The sequence below is a fragment of the Myotis myotis genome, unplaced genomic scaffold (genome assembly GCF_014108235.1).
Source record: "Myotis myotis isolate mMyoMyo1 unplaced genomic scaffold, mMyoMyo1.p scaffold_m19_p_10, whole genome shotgun sequence".
In the NCBI taxonomy this organism is placed as follows: domain Eukaryota; kingdom Metazoa; phylum Chordata; class Mammalia; order Chiroptera; family Vespertilionidae; genus Myotis; species Myotis myotis.
Window position 1 is genome coordinate 10902660 of NW_023416314.1, and position 20907 is coordinate 10923566.

The 20907-nt window shown below is 37.8% G+C and overlaps 1 protein-coding gene across 1 annotated transcript in view; it reads right to left on the reverse strand.

The window, feature by feature from the left end:
- GUCY1A2 (guanylate cyclase 1 soluble subunit alpha 2) overlaps window positions 1-20907 on the reverse strand; it is a 283849-nt gene that overhangs the window by 12570 nt on the left and 250372 nt on the right. The window contains exon 7 of the mRNA XM_036324459.1: window positions 11896-12050. Within this exon, the coding sequence (XP_036180352.1) occupies window positions 11896-12050 (155 nt within the window). The remainder of the gene's footprint in view (window positions 1-11895; window positions 12051-20907) is intronic.

A 20907-nucleotide genomic window follows, 5' to 3' on the forward strand; every position in this document is an offset into this window, starting at 1 on the left:
ACACATCGATTGGTTGCCTTCTGCACGCACCCTGACCAGGGCCAGGGATTGAGCCTGCAACCTATGTAAGTGCCCTTGACTGGAATAGAACCCAGGAACCTTCAGTCAGCAGGTTGACATTCTATCCACTGAGCCAAACTGGCTAGAGCTGTAATAATCTTTTAAATAAACTTTTCATTTTGAAATAATTTCATGTTTACAGAAGCATTGCAAGGATACTATATACAGTTGAGCTCCCTTAAATTCTTAACTTGGTTTTCCCTCATATAAACCTTCTATATAACCTGCTATACTTGTCAAAACTAAGAAATTAATACAAGTATATTATTATTATGTAAGTTACAGATTCTATTCAGATTTCATTGCTTTTCCATTGATGTCCTTTTTTCTACTCTAGGATTTAGGGTAAACTTTTTGTAAGAAATCTAGACCCAATTGTTTTCTACCTCCTGGGAAGCAGAGGATGAGATTACTTATGTGACTTATGTAGGGTCATAAACTAATTGGTGGCAGAGCGGTAGTGTGAGCTACCATCTCCTGATGTCTTTTATTGGTCATTCACTTATTGAATTAGCCAGGAGCACTTTGTAATATTTTCTGAATTATGGGTCACTTTGGAAATCTACTGAAAACATCAGAAGAAAAGTCTTTCCATAGAGTACGCATGTGAGTAAGCACATAGCACGTGTCAGGAAACTCATGAACACGCTAACCCTAAGTCTCCCTTAAATGCTACACAACACCCCAACACTTCAACAATACTAGTTTATCTCTCTTCTACCCTGGATTTGTAAATCAAATACTTTAATTGGTTCCATAGCCAATAAATGTCTAAAAGTTACTTTTCTACTTGGCCTTTTTAGCTAATATTTGAACATCTAAAAAATTCAGAAAGTGTCTTTGATCATTTGGTAGTTGCAAAATAAACACTGTCCTCCAGGTCACCTGAAATAGTGCCGTTTTTAAAGGAGAAAGAGAAAAGAAAATGTGGGTTGGTTTTCCCTCTTGCTTTAGATTACCCTCAATTATCTTAGTAAATATTTACTTTACAGTAATTTAGATAATGTGGGGAATTTTGTTGAACTTGGCATTATTTATAAAAATATTTATGGCCAAGAAAAGAGCTATTTATACTTCATAAAAATTCATTTTTTGTGTGTGCAATTAATACATGTTTCCTATATAAGAACTATTGATATGAATCAGATCAGTGCCTTTAAATTATGAAAAGTAAACTGGGTAATTTACTTTCTAGTGTTACTGTCATGGGAAAAAAAAAACCAGCCTTCATACATAGTAAGGAATGTGCCCTAATACAGAACCAGAAGTACTCTACATTCAACCTCTGGGCTAATCACATGGACCAAATAATCATATGCCAAATAATCAACCAAACCATGAAGAAGAAAAAGTCAACATTGTCAGACTCTGTTTCATTTCTTATCTCTGAAATAATAAAAAGCTATTAAAAAGTGCCAGTATTTATTTATTTTTGCGTTAATTCTGACAACTACTTTAAGTCCTATAGAAGTGAACAAATGGGTACGTATGTACAATTTTTACTATAAAAATAACCACAACATTGTATTCTGATCCTCAAATACTTCACCATTATGACCTTGAAGGTGCTAGTGAAAACATAGAATGACTGAGGGGGGATATTCTAAAGGTCAAAAACTAGGCCAGATTTATGTTTTAAAATTAGGAAGGCTTATGATTTCCAATATTTAAAATTATATTTTTCTGGGGGAAAATGATATTTGATACAGCAGGGAGACAAAGAAAGAAAGAAAAAATAAAAATGTCTAAATGAGTAAAATATCTCATTCAATTTTGCTAGATGGAACTTTTATTGGCACAGTTAGAAGGATAATATTAATGTTGCCATCTGTAATTGGAAAACTGAAAATATAACTCGAGGCACAGCTCAAGTTATCCTTTTCAGAAAATTATGAAGTCATTTGTCTTTACTGATTATTTTTCTTTTGTAAAACATCATGTTTACTGTTTTGGTGCTTCTACAAACAATAAGATCAATAAAGTCACATAAAAGACCAACAGGACCGCCTTTTATTCAGCCCAAATACTTTTTATTTTCTTTAAATATCAAGTCACTAGTGCAGATGAGCATTTTGATTTTTTAAAAGACAGAAGGCTAGAGGTGAACTACTAGACAGAAATTTCCTGAAGTTTGTTGGATGTCTTTTCCACATTAAGTAGGAAGAGGAGTATTTACTATATAGTATCTCAGTCATCTATATAGTAGTATATAAAAGTCTAATATGCTAAATGTCTGACCAATTGGTCAACCATTTGGTCGACTGCTCGACCAGTCACTATGACATGCACTGACCACCAGGGGGCAGACACTCCAACCAGTAGGTTAGCTTGCTACTGGGGTCCAGACTATTGGGACTGGGCGAGATGGCCCTGATCTGCCCAGATGCCGGCCAGGCTGAGGGACCCCACCAGTGCACGAATTTGTGCACCGGGCCTGTAGTGTACAATAATTATATTGAAAAGAAGCAGATTTTCCAGCTATTGCTTTTAACTAGTATTAATAACTAACTTTTACGTGCAAAGAATATACCCACATTACTTGACCTTTCTTCAATTATTCCATGCATATCTCAATATACTAGAAAGATGCATTCCTCCATATTGCCTATAGAGTAAAATCCTGCATAGCAAGACAGTTTTCTGTTTAACTTGGAAGTCTCTGTTTTTTTGAAGCTTTGTTCATACATACCCACATGTTTGGATTTCAGAGTTACAGATATTGATGTGGTTAGAAATACGGAGACACCAGGAAACTATTTTAGGAAGAACATACAGCTCCTCTTTATTACCCTGAGAATGAAAAGTAAAACCTGGCATTTTTATATATTCAGAGTCGGGAAAGAAGATTAGCAGAAATTTGGTCCTGTCAAAAACTCCAGGCTTAGAAAACGTCCCTGGGTTCAAATAGCCCATAACCTCTATTGATACTTTTAGTTTACAGGATTAATACACTAAAAATACGATCATGTTCTATTAGTCCAATAATTGTATCGTGGTTGGTTTGCCAATGATAACCTTTCTGGCAATTGTACATGGGGTCGGTAGATGACGTGGTTGGACCAAATGTCTCCACGGATGTTTTGAAAGGACCAAATGTCCTGCAAGCAGACGAACAGAGCAGAATCTCCCTTGCTCTGATCCCGCTTGCTCCTTACTTGCTCTCTCTTTTTTTAAAAAAAATATATTTTTATTAGTTTCAGAGAGGAAGAGGAAGAGAGAGATAGAAACATCAATGATGAGAGAGAATCATTGATTGGCTGCCTCTTGCACATCCCCTACTAAGGATTGAGCCCACAACCTGGACATGTGCCCTTGACTGGAATTGAACCTGGGACCCTTCAGTTCACAGGTTGACGCTCTATCCACTGAGCCAAACCAGCTAGGGCCTTACTGTTCTCTTCACCATTCTCTCACAGAGTAAACCCTCACAACCCGGCAAGTTATATTTGGAATTATTCTTCCTTTCCATTAGTTATGGACTCCAAAGTCAGTTTGGCATTGGATAAGAACTCAGGCTCTAGTAGAGTAAGGCAGCTATGAATTTAAATTCTGACTCACACCCTTATTTAGCTGTGTGTTATTGGTGGCTTATTTAACCTTCCTAAGTCTCAGTTTCTTCTCTGAAAAATAAAAATAACAACAACCTTTAACGCGCAGATTGGCTGTGAAGATTACTGTATTTTTCCATGTATAAGATGCCCCCCACTTTTCCAACCCAAAATTAAAAAGTCAATATTTTAAACATTTTGCTGGTTTTCCTCATAAGGCCTTCTTCTTCTTTTTTGGCATCTTAAGGAGTTTTTCTTCTGTTTTCTCCACTTTCTGATCATACACTCAGTGGGAGGAGGTCCAAATTGTCTCACTGCAGCTCTATTTCCATGCTCTTTTGCATAGGTGATTACATTCAGTTTGAAGTTTGCAGAGTAAGACGATCGCTTACTGGTATTTATCTTTTTATTTTTTGACATCTTTACGGGCTCAGAACACTCCGGTCCCTGTTGCATTTACGCACTCCCACCTCCACCTCCAATTACAACATCAGCTGACGTCAGTAACAATAAAGCTTGTGATTGGAGGAAGCCTCTTGGACAAGGTACGGGCAGCTACGCACCCGCGCAGCTGACTCCTGTGTATACGATGCCCCTTGATTTTCAGTCTAAGGATTTTAGAAAAAAATAGCATCTTATATACGGAAAAATATGGTAAATGTAATGAGGAGAAATTGCTTAGAGAAAATAAGTAATTCAATAAATGTTTGCTATTGCTATCATGACATTTTAGAGGTAAAAGATATGTTGGAGATCATCTTGGTCTTCCTCATTGTAGATATGAGGAGACCAAGCTCAGAAACATTAACTGGTTTGCCAAAAATTTCACAGCAAGTCAATATCTGAATCAAGATGAGATTCAGTTCTCCCGATTCCTAGGCTAGGAATTTATATACCAAACTCAAGCACAAACAATGTTGTTCGGGAATTTTAAGCTTGGTTCTTGTTGTCTAAAGATAGCTGTAAGCTAACTATTACAACTTCTTGAATGCCCAGCTTTTTTTTTAGAGATTATATGGGGGTAGCTACATCTGAGGGCAGATTGCAAAGTGCGGAGACTGCAGTCAGCTTTGTAAAAATTCCATGTTTTTCAGGACTGCTCATAAATCTCTTCCTCAAGCCAAGGACTCTACTGCTTAATCATATATATATATATATATATAATTGATTTCAGAGGGGAAGGAAGAGGGAGAGATAGAAACATCAATGATGAGAGAGAATCATAGATTGGCTGCCTTCTGCATGCCCCACACTGGAGATCAAGCACACAACCCAGGCATGTGCCCTGACCGGGAATCTAACTGTGACCTCCTGGTTCATAGCTCGACGCTAAACCACTGAGCTATACTGGCAGGCTCTACTGCTTCTTAAATATAGATATGTAATTTAGTCATTGTTATGAACTTAATGTTTGTATCCTCTCAAAACTCATCAGTTGAAACCCTACCCCCCAATGTGATGGCATTAGAAGGTGGGTACTTTGGGTGCAAGTTACAATTAGAACAATTAGAGGAAGCCATGAAGGTGGGGCTCTCATGAATAGAATTAGTGATCTTTTTTTTTTTTTGGTTTTCTTCAATTTTTTTATTGATTAAGGTATTACATATGTGTCCTTATCTCCCCATTGCCCCCCAACTACCCACTCATGCCCTCAGCCCCCTGGTGTCTGTGTCCATTGGTTAGGCTCATATTCACGCATACAAGTCCTTTGGTTGATCTCTCCCCCATACCGCCACCCTCCCCTACCTTCCCTCTGCGGTTTGACAGTCTGAAAGATGCTTCTCTGTCTCTGGATCTGTTTTTATTCATCAGTTTATGTTATTCACTATTTTCCATAAATGAGTGAGATCGTGTGATATTTATCTTTCTCTGACTGGCTTATTTCGCTTAGCATGATGCTCTCCAGGTCCAGCCATGCCGTTGCGAATTAGTGCTCATTTATAAGAGTCATTAGAGAGTTTGCTTTCTCTCCCTTCTCTCCTCCGAGTGAGGATACAAAGAGCGCTCCTTGCAGGACCTGACCCTGCTGGCACCATGACCTCCATTTTCCAGCCTCCACAACTGTAAGAAAAGATTTCTGTGGTCCATAGCGCCCAGTCTACAGTACTTTGTAAGAGCAGCATGAAATGACCAGGACAGTCCTGAAGCCAGCTTCCCTTTTCAGGAATCTATACCTTTAGTTCCTGAAAAAATCCTCTAGAAGCCAGAGCATTCATCGTGCAAAAGTTCTTTTCTTTCTCAGATTTTTTTTTCTTTTTACATAATTGATATATTAAAAAGTATGTTAAACTCACAAGCTTGCTTTTCTTTTCTCATTTTATAGTTGATCTATTTCTGGACTCTTCAGAATGCCTATTTTTCATTCACTGTGAAAAACCCATCTTCTGTTGAAACCCAGTTGCCTCTGACCACTGCAATATAAACAGCTCGCCGGATCAGAGGACATACGGTGGGGCTGGCTAGGGGAGTGGCTAAGTGCAAAGCATAAGTAGGGTTGTACCACAGCTCCAGGCAGATCTTACCCTCAGATTTTCCCTTGTTGTGAGGAGAATAACATCCCACCCCCTAAAACAGTGGTTCTCCACCTTGGCTAAAACAACTCTATTTCAGAATCCCTGGAACCTGTTAGCAAAGATGAATTAGGTTGCTAATCAGCTAACTTTAAAAGAGGGAAATTACCCTGGATTACCCAATGGACCCAATATAATCACAGGGAATTTAAAAGCAGATAAGAAGGAAAGAGAGCCATAACCGGTTTGGCTCAGTGGATAGAGCGTCGGCCTGCGGACTGAAAGGTCCCAGGTTCGATTCCAGTCAAGGGCATGTACCTGGGTTGCGGGCACTTCCCCAGTGGGAGTGTGCAGGAGGCAGCTGATCGGTGTTTCTCTCTCATCGATGTTTCTAACTCTCTATCTCTCTCCCTTCCTCTCTGTAAAGAATCAATAAAATATATTTAAAAAAAAAAAAAAAAAAAAGGAAAGAGAGTCAGAAAAAGAGATGTGACCAGTGTCAGAGAAATGCTTTACTATTGGCTTTATTGTTTTTCTTTCTTTTTAAATTTAATTTATTGGGGTGACATTGGTTAATAAAATTATATAGGTTTTAGGTGCACAGAAAGGAAACTGTGAAAAGGGAATGCAGGTGGCCTCTAAAGGCTGGAAGAGGCAAACAGGTTAAAGCAGTGGTTCTCAACCTTGGCTGCACTTTAGAATCATATGGGAATCTTTTTAAAATCCTGATTTCTGGGCCTCATCCTCCGGAAATTCTGTTTCTTTGTTATGGGGTGGGGCCACAACATTAGTAACAAAGAAACAGAATTTCCGGAGGATGAGGCCCAGAAATCAGGATTTTTAAAAAGATTCCCAGCTGATTCTAATGTGCGGCCAAGGTTGAGAACCACTGGGTTAAAGAATGCAGCCCTGCTGTGGACAGGGACACCTGTAAGATATAAATCTGTGTCATTTAAGTCAATGTTTATGTTAACCTAATTAACATATATGCGATAATGCACTGCTACTTAAATTTGAGTATTTGCCAAGAAAACAGTTAGTTTTTCTCACATAATTATGACTTAGTCATCAGTAAGATGCCTTAGCTAATAAAAACTTGTAGGAATAAGGTGATTACTAGCTGGGTACTGAGTCATAGCTCAAAATGCCTTTGCCCAAATTACCAAACCCACACCTTTGGGATTGCCAGATGAGGTCTGTAATGCACTATTACACATAATTCAACGTGGCTAAGCTCATTAAATATGAGACTCAAGTGCAGGAATAAGATAGTCTATTCCTTCATAGAAAAGAACAGGATGATGCACTAAATGGATGTCTACTGTGTTCCAAGTATTAGGAGATTTATAAACATCATATTTAATACTAAGTTAAGTTGTTATATTTCATAGGCACTAAGTTTTAAAGCCTGGATTCCAACCGAGGCACTCTGCTTCTGGAGCTTGTGTACTTATCCACTCCCTCATCCTTCTCCATTGTACATCCCCTGATGTGGTGAGCTGTCTATACTGCAGTGGTCAGAAGGCAACTTGGTTTTAACAGAAGGGGCCTTCCACAGTGAATGACAGATAGGCATTCTGAAGAGTTCAGAAATAGATCAACTATAAAATGAGAAAAACAAAAACCTTTAAGAGTAAGGAAAATTTCATATCAAAGTAATTAAAGAGTCTTTCTACATTTTTAGCTTGTAATAACAAGGAAATACAAGTAATGATTTGCTCAGGCAAATTATTCGATTATTCATGCCATTTCCAAGTTTGCTGAAACTGTCCTTAACATAAGCAATTATTTCAGTTTCATAGATCAGTAGCTTGATGCTAAAAGACAATTATTTGTAATGTGTGCGTTATTTTTAAATTCGGATGAGTAGAGACAAAGATGAGTAAACATCACATTTATTGAACAGAAATGAAAACATCAAACATGGAAAATTCAAAAGTCATTAAATATTTCTTTTTGTCCAGCAATAAAGTGCTCTAGGTGAAGAGGAAATGGTCCGTGTTCATTATTGGAAAAATGAAGGCCATTCATACAAAAGTTATGGCCCTGATTTTAAAATCTTCATTCCTTATATCCAAATTAATTTTGAAATAAACAACAGCTCATCATTTCAATTCTAATGACCTATAGGAAACTCAATTATTTATGTCATCTGAAAGTAAAGTAGCAAACTTATATAATAACAGGTTAAGTAATGTTCATGGGAACATACTTTTTAATAATTAAAAATTATTTTTAAAAACCTTGTGTTAATTAATAGAGGAATACATGAGTAAAATTAAAATATGGCGTAGTCATACATTGGAATAATACAGTAATTAAAATCTTGAGCTACAGATACATGTCTCCATATGGATAAATCTTAAAATATGAAATTTAAAAAAAGTTAGAGAAAGGTTCATACAGTGACATATCACTTACACAAATTAAAACAGGTAAAATAAAATTCTATTATATATATGATATATATATATCATATATATATGATATATATATGATATATGAGAAAGTTCATGTATAAAACACTAGACTTTGAAACACACCAAATTTACTAGGTTATTTGTCACAATGAAAGGGAGGAAAATCCAAAGGAAATGTTTTATTTATTTTTATTAAATAATAACTGGAGCAAATATAATAAAGTATTAAACGAACTACTTAAATATTTTGGGCAAAATGTATTTGAAATAAATCATTCAGAAACTATTTCAATTTATCATAATAACCAAATAATTCACTCTCTCAAAATTTATGATGATCATATAGTCTTACTAAAAATAAATTCAGTATAAACCTCTCTGAAGATTCCAAGATGACAAGACTATATTGGATATTCTACAAATTTGATTCAGGAAATAAAACCAAGTTTTAAGCTCGTGAGAGCTTGAAATTTCCAGTTTTATTTCACATATTCTTATGTGCTCTAAGAAAGTGCAATTTTGTCTCCTGAAAGAGAATGTCCCTCAGGAGTCAATTGTGGCACTTCCCTGTGAGCATCCTGGTGTAGGTTCATAAATCACCTGTGCCATTTGGAATCTAACAATTTTGCAGCTGGACTGTATAGACTTGGGTAGACGAAACAAACAGAAAATACTTAAGCACAAAAAGATCCAGAATATGAAAACCCAGTTACTAAAATCACATAGCCATATGTAATTTGCTAGAAACTTAGCCAGGAGCCAGCGTGTTTTTAACGGCATCCCAGATAAAAGTGAATGTTCAGTCATTGAGCCTAACCACTCTTCTGAAACACGGCAAGACAAGTTGAAAGCAAATGCTGGGACTCTAAATCTCAGTAATCAAGGAAATGGGGATATGGTGACTCCTCTCAATCACTAGATTACTACTCCTCCCCTCCTCCTAATCTGTTCTTTCTGTAACTTTAGTGATTTTTTTTAAAGTACAACTCTGGCCAAGTCACTCCTTTGCTTAAAACTCTTCATTATGCTAAGTGAAATAAGCCAGCCAGAGAAAGACAAGCACCATATGATTTCACTCATATGTGGAATCTAATGGACAATATAACTACCAAGCAAAATAGAGACAGACTCATAGATAGAGAGCAGGCAGACAGCTCTGGTGTGTCTGTGGGGGAGGGGGAGGAGTGGAGGGGAAAGGGCATTGGGAGGGTGTGGAGGGATTGAGCAAAAAAGAAAAAAAGAAAAGTCATGGACATGGTCAACAGTGTGGTGAATGCAGGGTGGAAGTGGAGGAGGGCATAGTGCGGATAAATAGTGATGGAAAAAAAATAAAAGAAGTAAATAAGTAAATAAATAAAAAGTCACTTTGGAGCAAAAAAAAAAACTAAAAAAACACACAAAAACTCTCCAATGTCCTTTGCTGCTCTTAGGGTTAGGTTGAAACCCCTTAAGTTGACTTACCAGCTTTATCTCTTCCTCCTCATTTTAGTCCACCCCTTCTCGTACTTTAATATTCTAATCAGGGTTTCTTGACCTCCTTCCCATTCTATTTAATTAATTGTTTACTTGGGCACATCCAACATTTAGTCCGTGGTCTCCTTCTCAAGGGCAGAGATCAAACTTATGAGGTTCATTATTTTTTTTAAAAATATATTTTATTGATTTTTTAGAGAGAGGAAAGGAGAGCGAAACATCGATCAGCTGCCTCCTGCACATCTCCTACTGGGGATGTGCCCACAACCCAGGTACATGCCCTTGATCGGAATCGAACCTGGGACCTTTTAGTCTGCAGGATGACGCTCTATCCACTGAGCCAAACCAGTTTCTTTATGTTCATATTCAAAAGTGCCTATCGTAGTGCTTGGAATATAGTAGGTACTCAACAAGCATTTGTTGAAAAAAGAAAAGGAGGAAGGAACACAGGGAAGAGCAAGGAAAAGGTTTGAGGACAGACTAAATGTAAAAATTGGTTTATAAAGCATTAGGAAGAATTACATGATTTGGTGCCAGTCAGAGAAGCTATCTCTACATGGCATCTCAATGTGTCTATCTTTGTTTCCATTGTTGTTGTTTTTAAATTATAATCAAATTTTTGTTACCTATATATTTAGATTTTCTGCTTGAGGGTTTTTTGTTTGTTTTTTGTAGCCATGTTCATATGGGCAGTGGCCACGACTGTTTGGCTCATTATTATACACCCAGAATTTACCAATGTTTAGCACTCTATACATATTTACTGAACTAATGAATGAATGCATTAATAAGATGGACTTCTCTAGAATAACAAAATAGTATGACTATCTCATACTATTATCAATGATCACCCTGGCCTGTGTGGTTCAGTTGGTTGGGCTTCATCCAAAATTGCAGGTTTGATCACCGTTCAGGGCACATGTCCGGGTTATGGGCTTGATCCTAGTAGGTGGGGTGGCAGGAGGCAACTAATCCATGTTTCTCTCTCTCCTTCTCCCTACCTCTCTCTCAAAAAAATCAATAAAAAAAATCTTTTTTAAAAAAGGCAATGACCACTATTTCTACTTTACAGTTTTACAATAATTTCTAAGTTACCCAAATCATGGGACTATTTGAACAGCTTGCACACAATGCCTATCAGAAAGCAAAAGTCTACAGGGATGAGATAGTCATACTATTTTGTTATTCTAGAGAAGTCCATCTTATTAATGCATTCATTCATTAGTTCAGTAAATATTTATAGAGTGCTAAACATTGGTAAATTCTGGGTGTATAATAATGAGCCAAACAGACGTGGCCACTGCCCATATGAACTTAATATCTACTGGGTGAGATGACATCTACCAGGCACAAAATAAGGATGAATTCAGCTGTCAAAAAGTGTAGAATTGTGAAATAAGACCTTTATGAGAAATGGATTTTAAAGTTTTACTCTGTACCCAGTATATATATCACTGGAGAGAGTCCTTATTTATGTTCATATTAAAAAAAAACAAACAGACAAACCACCTTCTCTATCATATTCCTTTAATTTTCATAACATTGAGGAACATTTTGAAAATATTAGAGTTTCTAGTGTAACCTTAACCTTTAACCTTAACCCTTAACCTTTGCTCTCATATATTTTAAGCAGGTATACCTCAGGAGAACAGAGACTGTGGGAAATGACAAATGTATTTACCTCTCAGTCAAGTGAGGCTTCCCATGAACTCTCTCAGGTGGGAAGAAAAGTTTGTGTCACAGTTGCTACCTTTCAGACTGGGCAGATAGACTGATATTATCTTAGGTAATGACAGAATCAAGAAAATGAACAGGGTCTTACAAATGATAGGATGTTAGCCCAAGGCAGTGTCAAAGACCAGGGGACGGAACCAGAACACTTACTGGTAAGTGGTGGGGCTGACATTGATGCGCCGAGGGTGGCTTCCCGATTCGAATTTGCTTGCCAGAGTGACGTTATTTCCAAACAGGCAATATCGTGGCATTCTTACCCCAACAACTCCAGCCAGCACAGAGCCTGAATGAATGCCTATCCTCATCTAAAAAAAAAAGAAAAAGGATATATTATGGTTTCATTTGGTATGCAATTATTTTAATGAGAAGTACTGCTAATTATGCGCTCAAACAATGAACTCCTCAAAGGCCTTGGTTGGTATTGTGAGCCCAATATCTGGATAAACATGGATGCTGTGAAATAAATGAATAAGTGGACTTATTAAAACTACGTTTAATTTGCTATGTAAATCTAGTTGTGTTACAAGTTAAATCAGGTTTCATTTGTACATTAAATGCTCTAAACATGAAAAATGTATTATTCTCCTTCTAGTTATTTACTCTCACATAAAACCACATTTCCCCTCTATAGCCTTAAACACAATTATAAATTAAATATTTATATTTCTGTTTATTATATTTCAATGTTGGATTTTTTCCCGTGAGAGAAGAATCCATATGTATTTCCATATTGCTGAATATTCAACACTTAGTTCTGTACCAAGAGCAAAGTAGACACTCAATAGTAAGTGATGAAAGTTGACTAAATTGCCTAAATTCCCCAACACGGTATTAAAATGGAGTTATACAGCATTCAACCCTGGTGTCTGTCCATAAGAGTCGTTTGAAACCCTGAAGAGTAAAATAAGTGTTGTATATTTTATTCTCTGAGAATCTGATAAATATTAGTCTGGTCCACACCTTGAAGGAGCCCTCAATAGGCACTTAATTTACACTTAAATAAGGTTTCAGTAATGAAGTTGTAGACCCATGATCTACCCCCAATAACCAAAGCTAATGGTGACCACGTGGAAAATGCTACCCTTATTGCTAGGGGAGTGTAATTCTGGGAAATGAGGAGGAGATCTGGTCCCTAGATGTCCACTAGGTGGGCCGTGTCAGCTTTTTGATACCATGTGTGCTACTGCTGCTATAGTTGTGAGAATAAAATGCTACTCTTAGACTAACCCTGCTCATCAGACTGGAGACTTCTGCATGTATCAATCCACAATAAGACAGGTTAACACCAATGTGATCTAGCTGAGGTCCTAATAACCTCGTCATCTACTCTTTAAAAAATGATTCTAGCCAAAACCAGTTTGGCTCAGTGGATAGAGTATCGGCCTGCGGACTGAAAGGTCCCAGGTTTGATTCCGGTCAAGGGCATGTACCTGGGTTGCGGGCACATCCCCACTGGGAGATGTGCAGGAGGCGGCTGATCGATGTTTCTCTCTCATCGATGTTTCTAACTCTCTCTAGCTCTCCCTTCCTCTCTGTGAAAAATCAATAAAATATATTTTAAAAAAATGATTCTAAAATTTATTTAGAAATTCAATATATTAGGAGGAACCAAGATATACTTAAGAAGAAAAAGTTGAAATATTTGCCTTATGAGACATCAAGTCTTTGTATAAACATTTAATTAGTACACAGATGTTATGATATTGATGCACAGAGACATAGACTAATAAAACAAATAGCACCCCCCAACTTCAATGCATATATAGGTGATTGATATATGATATAGTTGGCATTTCAAATTAGTTAGAAAAAATATGACATTTCCATTAGGATATTCTGTATCAACTGTGTCTTCGTGTAGAAAAATAACCTGAGTACAATAAAGATCTTAATGTAAAAGGTACCATATAACAGCTTTAAAAACAACTATTTCAATTATAAATAAGTGTTGTATATTTTATTCTCTGAGAATCTGATAAACATTAGTCTGGTCTATGCCTTGAAGGAGTTCTCAAGGTGCAGTTAATATACACTTAAATAAGGTTTCAGTAATGACGTTGTATACCCTTGATCTATATCAAAATAACCAAATCTGCAGTATCAGTTAAAACCTAAAATATAGACACCAAAAACTATAGACTTTTATTAGTCTCTTAGTAACTTCATTACCGAAAACATATTTAAGGTGAGTGGTCCAGATTGCCAGGCAGCTAGCTCTGTTCCCCTTAGTCAGTCAGGTAGCAAGTTCTTATCACTGTGTTCCTCTTCATATTTTGTCATATATAGGGTGTCCCCTCAAAAGGTATACACAATTCCATATCTGATAACTCACTTAATTTTCACACCTTTTCAGGTTTAATTGGTTTGAAATAATGGGTGAAGCCAGACTAAAATTTATCCTATAGTACCACTAGATTTTGTTTTTATGGGGACACAAAAAAGATAAAGTTTATGGTACAAAACTGGCAATAGTTGACAAATTAGGGGCACAATAATATCACAGGAAATGATTCTTGATGTTTGTGATTCTATAGTTTTGTATTATCAAAGGTGCCTGAACCAGAATGGTCATCAGTTTGAAACAGGCATTGACAAAAACAATTATTAATTTCTGTAGATCTTTCAAATTTTGAAAATGAACAATGTTAATAAACACTGAATTTATAATCATCCATGTGTATACATTTTGGGGGACACCCCTGTTTATATTTTTTAGAAAACTTGAAGCTGGGTCAGGAGCATCCTCATGTTCCAACTCATGATGTGGTAAGATAGATAACAGAAGTCCAGGGTGTGAGTATTGAAGTTACCCTTTAAAGCAGCGGTTCTCAACCTGTGGGCCGTGACCCCTTTGGCGGTCGAACAACCCTTTCACAGGGGTCGCCTAAGACCATCCTGCATATCAGATATTTACATTATGATTCATAACAGTAGCAACATTACACTTATGAAGTAGCAACGAAAATAATTTTATGGTTGGGTCACAACATGAGGAACTGTATTTACAGGGCCAGAAGGTTGAAAACCACTGCTTAAAGTAATCTTCATTCTTTTGTTTAGATCCATATTTGCATCTAGTATAATATTTCTTCTGCCTAAAAGACTTCCTCTAACTTTTTTTTTTTAGCTGTAAGTCTACTAGCAATGAATTCTTTCAGTTTTTATATGTTTGAAAAAAATTTTATTTTGCTTTCATATCTGAAAGATATTTTCACTGGGTATAGAATTCTAGGTTAATATTTTTTCCTGGTACTTTAGCGATGGTGCTCTACTGTCTCCTTCTTTGCATTGTTTCTTATGAAAAATCTGATGGCATTCTTATCTTAATTCCTCCATATGTAATATACATATCATTCTCAACTTATGATGGCTCTACTTAAAATTTTTGGACTTTAAGATGGTGCAAAGTAATACACATCCAGTAGAAACTGTACTTCAAAATTTGAATTTTTTTCTTTTCCTAGGCCAATAATATGTGGTATGATATTCTTTCATGATGCTGGGCAGTAGCAGCAAGCTGCAGCTCTTAGTCAGGCACATGGTCACATGGAAAACAACTGATACTCTACAGTATACTTGCCAGCATCTTTTGTATATTGTGGTCTAGGCATGTTTCAATAGGCAAGGCTAAGGATGATGTTCGGTAGGTTAGGTGTATGAAATGGATTTTCAACTTATAATATTTTAACTTATGAAGTACTTACTGGTATGTAATTCCATCATGAGTCAAGGAGCATTTTTATATCGTTTTCTTCTGGCTGCTTTAAATTTTTCTGTTTTTATCTAGTTTTGAAAAACTTTAGTTATGATTTCTTTGATGCTGTTTTCTTAATGTTTCTTGTGTTTGGGATTTGTTCAGTCTTTCAGATCTGTAGGTTTTATAATTTTCACCAAATTTGAGAAAAAAAATCCACCATTATTTCTTCAAATATATTATCTATCCACTCTGCCTTCTCAGAGAAACTAATGACATATTTAGTAGGATGCCTAAAATATTTCCACAATTTACTGATAATCTGTTCATTTAAAATGTTTTTTTTTCTCTCTCTCTGTTTATTTTGGATAATTTCTGCTGCAATGTCTTCAAATTTACTAATATTTTCTTTTGTAATGTGTAATCTTTCTTAATCACATCCAGTATCTTTTTCATCTCAATCATTGTGATTTTCTTCTCTAAAAGTTCCATTTGGGATTTCTTTTTATCTGTAAGATGCCAAAATAACTTTTCAACATATGGAATACAGTTTAAATAACTTTTTAATATTTTCTTATCTGCTAATTCTAATATTTTTTTATTTATGTACCAGTTTTGATTAATTGATTTTTCTGATCATTATGGAACATATTTTCCAGCTTTTTTCCATGTCTTGTAATTTTTAGTTGGGCGTTAGATATCATGAATTGATTTTGCTGGGTGTCAAATATTTTTATAGTCTTATAAATATTCTTGAGCTTTGTCCTAAGATACAGTCAGGTTACTTGGAAACAGTTTGTTCCTTTCAAGTCTTGCTTTTTAAGAATTGTTAGATTAATCTTGAGCAATATTCCATGTACAGCTAGTTATTCCCCACTACTGACATAAGAACTGTCTACTCCAGGCCCATGATATGTGTGGGTTTCCAGTCTTCCAGATGGGCACAGGCATTTTTTTCTAAGTTCTGTGTGAGTGCCATGAACTTTTTCCTTTAATTCTTTTAGGCTTTTCCTTCACGGGGCTCAGTGATTTTCTCACATACAAACAGTAATCAGTACTATGCAGAACATACAGGAGGCCTCTGAGAAGATACCTGGTAACCTTTGTGCAACAAATTCCTCGCTGGTAACTGGGTGTGACCTCTAGCCTCCTTGGTCTCACCACACTCTTTGCTCCATTTTTTCAACTCAGGGAGATTGTTGGGTACTTTTTGATTTGCTCCACCCTGTTCCACAGTATAGATATCTCCCAAGGCAATACGCCAGGGAAATCACATCTCATCTAATTTTTTCCTATCTCTGTCTTCCATTGCCTAGTGTCCAGTATCATGAAAACTGTTGTTTCTTTGTATATTTTGCCCAGATTTTTAATTGTTTAAGGTGGGAGTATAAATCCAGTCCCTATTACTCTATTGACTAGAAGCAGAAATGAGACACATTTCTCTTTTTAAAGAAAGTAAGCTATCTGAAAAATTCAGGCCTATTTCTCATGAGAGATTGTCATTTTGAATTTAAAGGTAAACACAATGCTGAATAGTATTGTTAATTTTAAGCAAGATATGTGTAAAGCACTTTTTTTCTAAAATTAGCAAAGCATTTTGCAATATTATTATATTTCTTTGCATTTCTGTTTGCTTTCAGAAGGCCCAATTATATTAAATTAGAGGTTCAGTGCACAAAATTCGTGCAAGGGTAGGCCTTCCTTCCCCCAGCTGCTGGCACTGGCTTCCCTCTGGAACCCGGATCCGGGCTTCCCTCCAGCTGCCAGCAGGCACCTGGGACCCAGACTTCCCTCACAGCCACAGCTTCGTCCGGAAGGATGTCTGGAAGGACATCCGGTCTAATTATCACATTATGCTTTTATTATTATAGATTGCCTTGTGCAATACAGGCTTTCCTAAAAAGCTCCCAGACCTTGTGTCCTAAGATTGTCAGTCTGAGCCTGCGATCACTGTAGTGATTTTTAAAGCAGGAGGGGAGCAGCAGGAAATGTCACATTATGTATTTTATAGCTTCTTTATTCTGTGCCTTTTGTTTGCATCGTGGATGGTATAAAGGAATTAGACTTTATTCTCTTTTTTCAAAGAACTTGAAATCTTACCAACTAAGACAGAAATCTTATTCTATAAGAAAAGAATATACATATGGTCAACAAATATCACCTTCAAAATTTTAGATATTGAAATCATTATTTTGAAATTTTATAAAACTAAAAATAAATCTTGTAAATGTATGATCTTCCACTTAGAGACTACTTAATAAAAACAAAAGTTCCTCTATGAGAAAATGGTATATATCATAATGATGTCCATTCTTAATGATAACTGAATTTCTTCAGGGAAAATTTAGTTCGTTTCATGTCTTAAAAATTCTATATCTCTGACAAATCAATGTATTTGATAAGTGTTTAAGCTAAAAAAAAAAGAAATTAAAAAATGACTTTAATTATTAAACATTAATCATTATTATCTGTTTTGGTAAGCCTTAACTGTTTTATCTATTATAAAAATAGTTTACCTTTAGACAAGTTTACCTTTGAGAGTAGAAATACAATAACAACATTATACTCCTGAGTTACAATGTAAAACCATTGGCTATGCATGAGAATCAACTTAGGGAATTTTAAAATTGTTGTCTTGGATCTCACTTCCAGAGATTTTGACTTAACGCATATGGAATGAGGCTTGGGTATTGGGACTTTTAACCCTCGCTCGGGTTTCTAAGGTGCATCCAAAGTTCAAGAACAACTACAAATATAGAATGTTAAGTTTCAGATATATTTACAAATTATCAATACTGCAGGGACCAACTAATTTACATAGTTCTATTCTTTTCCAGCAAACGGTTTTAGCCAACAAGCATTATGTAAATTCCTTCATATAAATATGTATATATATATATACTAGAGGCCCATTGCACAAAAATTTGTGCACTCGGGGGGGAGGGAGGGTCCCTCAGCCCGGCCTGTGCCCTCTCACAGTCTGGGACCCCTCGGGAGATAACGACCTGCTGGCTTAGGCCTGCTGCTGGGTGGCAGAGGGCAGGCCCAATCCCTAGGTGCAGCCCCTGGTCGGGCTCAGAGCAGGGCCGATTGGGGAGTTGGGGCGCCGCCCCCTTTCATGCACAGAGCAGGGCAGATTGGGAGGTTGTGATGCCACCCTCAGTCACGCTCAGGGTAGGGCCGATTGGGGGGTTGCGGCACCGCCCCTGTCACGCACAGAGCAGGGCCCATCAGGGGGTTTGGGGCTCCGTACCCTGTCATGCACAGAGCAGGGCCAATCAGGGGGGTTGGGGCTCCGTACCCTGTCACGCACAGAGTAGGGTCAATCAGGGGGTTGGGGAGCTCCCCCCTGTAATGCACAGAGCAGGGCCGATCAGGGGGTTGAGGAGCTCCCCCCTGTCACTCACAGAGTAGGGCTGATAGGGGAGTTGGGGCACTGCCCCTTGTCACACTCAGGGCAGGGTGGATCAGAGGGTTGGGGCGCTGCCACTGTCACACTCAGGGCAGGGCCGATGGGGAGGTTATGGCTCTACCCCGTCACACACAGAGCAGGGCCCATGGGGGGCGGGGGTTGGGGTGCCGCACTGTCACACACAGAGCAGGGCCGATCAGGGGGTTGAGGCGCCGCACCCTGTCACACACAGAGCCGCAGGGCAATCAGGGGGTTGGGGAGCTCCCCCCTATCAGGCACAGAGCAGGGCTGATCAGGGGTTTGGGGCGCCTTCCCCTGTCATGAACAGAGCAGGGCCGATAGGGAGGTTGTGGCCCTGCCCTGTCACACACAGAACCACAGGGTGATCAGGAGGTTTGGGCGCTGCCCCCTGACACTCGATCCCGGTGCCGGGAGGCCACTCAGCTCTGCTGATCCCGGTGCTGGGAGGCATATTACCCTTTTACTATATAGGATAGAGGCCTGGTACATGGGTGGGGCTGGCTGGTTTGCCCTGAAGGGTGTCCTGGATCAGGGTGGGGGTCCCCACTGGGTGTCTGGCCAGCCTGGGTGAGGGGATGATGGCTGTTTGCAGCTGGTCACACACCCTTCAGGGTGGGGGTCCCCACTGGGGTACCTGGCCAGTCTGGGTGAGGGGCTGAGGGCTGTTTTCAGGCCGACTGAAGCTCCCAACTGCTCCCTTTTTTCTTTCTTTTTTTTTTTATTCTTGGCCAGCTTTAGCTCTGGCTCCAGCTCTGAGGCCTCTGCTGCTAAAAGAAGGTATCTGGTTTGTTTAGGTTCTATAATCGAAACAATGTATAACCCCAGCTCTGAGATCCTGGGCTTGCTGTAAGCAGGTTTCTGGGGTTTTGTTTAGCTTCTATATTTGTTACAAAGTTTCTTAAACTGCAAGCTCAGAGGCCGGCAAGGCAGGCGGGGAACGTTGGAGTCCTCCGTCACTGAAGCAAGCAAGCCTCATATTAGTTTCAAGCTGCCTGGCTGCCGGCCGCCATCTTGGCTGGCAGTTAATTTGCATATCTCGCTGATTAGCCAATGGGAAGGGTAGCGGTCATATGCCAATTACCATGTTTCTCGTTTATTAGCTAGGATATATATATATATATACATATATATATATATATATATATATATAACCTTTCAATTTGTTTATTTATTCTTCTATTATTTTTTTAAATTTTTATTTTGTTCTGTTTTTTCCTCACCATGTATCCCTTCTATACCCCTTTCCACTTCCATCTATCACCCCGATCACCACACTGTTCTCTTTATTTTCTTTTTTTTGCTCAATCCTTCCATGCCCCTGCTTATTTTTTTCTATTTTCTATCTTCTTTTACTTTTTAAATCCTCACCCAAGGATATATTTCTCATTGATTTTAGAGAGAGAGAGGAATGGAGAAGAAAAGAAAGAGAGAAACATCCAAGTGAGAAAGAAACATCAATCAGTTGCCTCGTGTGCACGCAAGGACCAGGATCAAACCCATTACCCTTTGGTGCATAGGACGATGCTCTAACCAACTGAGCCACACCACCCAGGACCCTCCCTACCTTTCAAATTTTAGAAACATAAAAACAAACAACAACAACATATTATTCTATCCTGCTCCCAGGAGACAGAATATTCCTATATATCTTTGAAGACATTTTTATTACTAATAAAAGCAGTAATTTATTTTTAAATCAATAGATTTATAAGGCTTATGGCATATTAGCTGAAATCTCAAAATATATTTTCATATATTTCTCACAGATTTCCAAGCTGGGCTCCAATCTTTTAAAAACTGGCTACTATCATTAGTTATGCTTCCTGAAGACTTTTCAAAGCAATAGAAACACACGTTTCATTAAAATATTAACCAGTGGGGTAGAACTGTGAATACACCTCAGACCACGCATTTCAGTTTGCTGGAGACATGGGTTTCCTGTGGAATTCAGCACATCTGTTTTGGGGTGGGTAGCAACCCAGGCTCATTATAGCATTTTATAGCATCCCAAGTTTTTCATCTTGGAGTGTGGTCA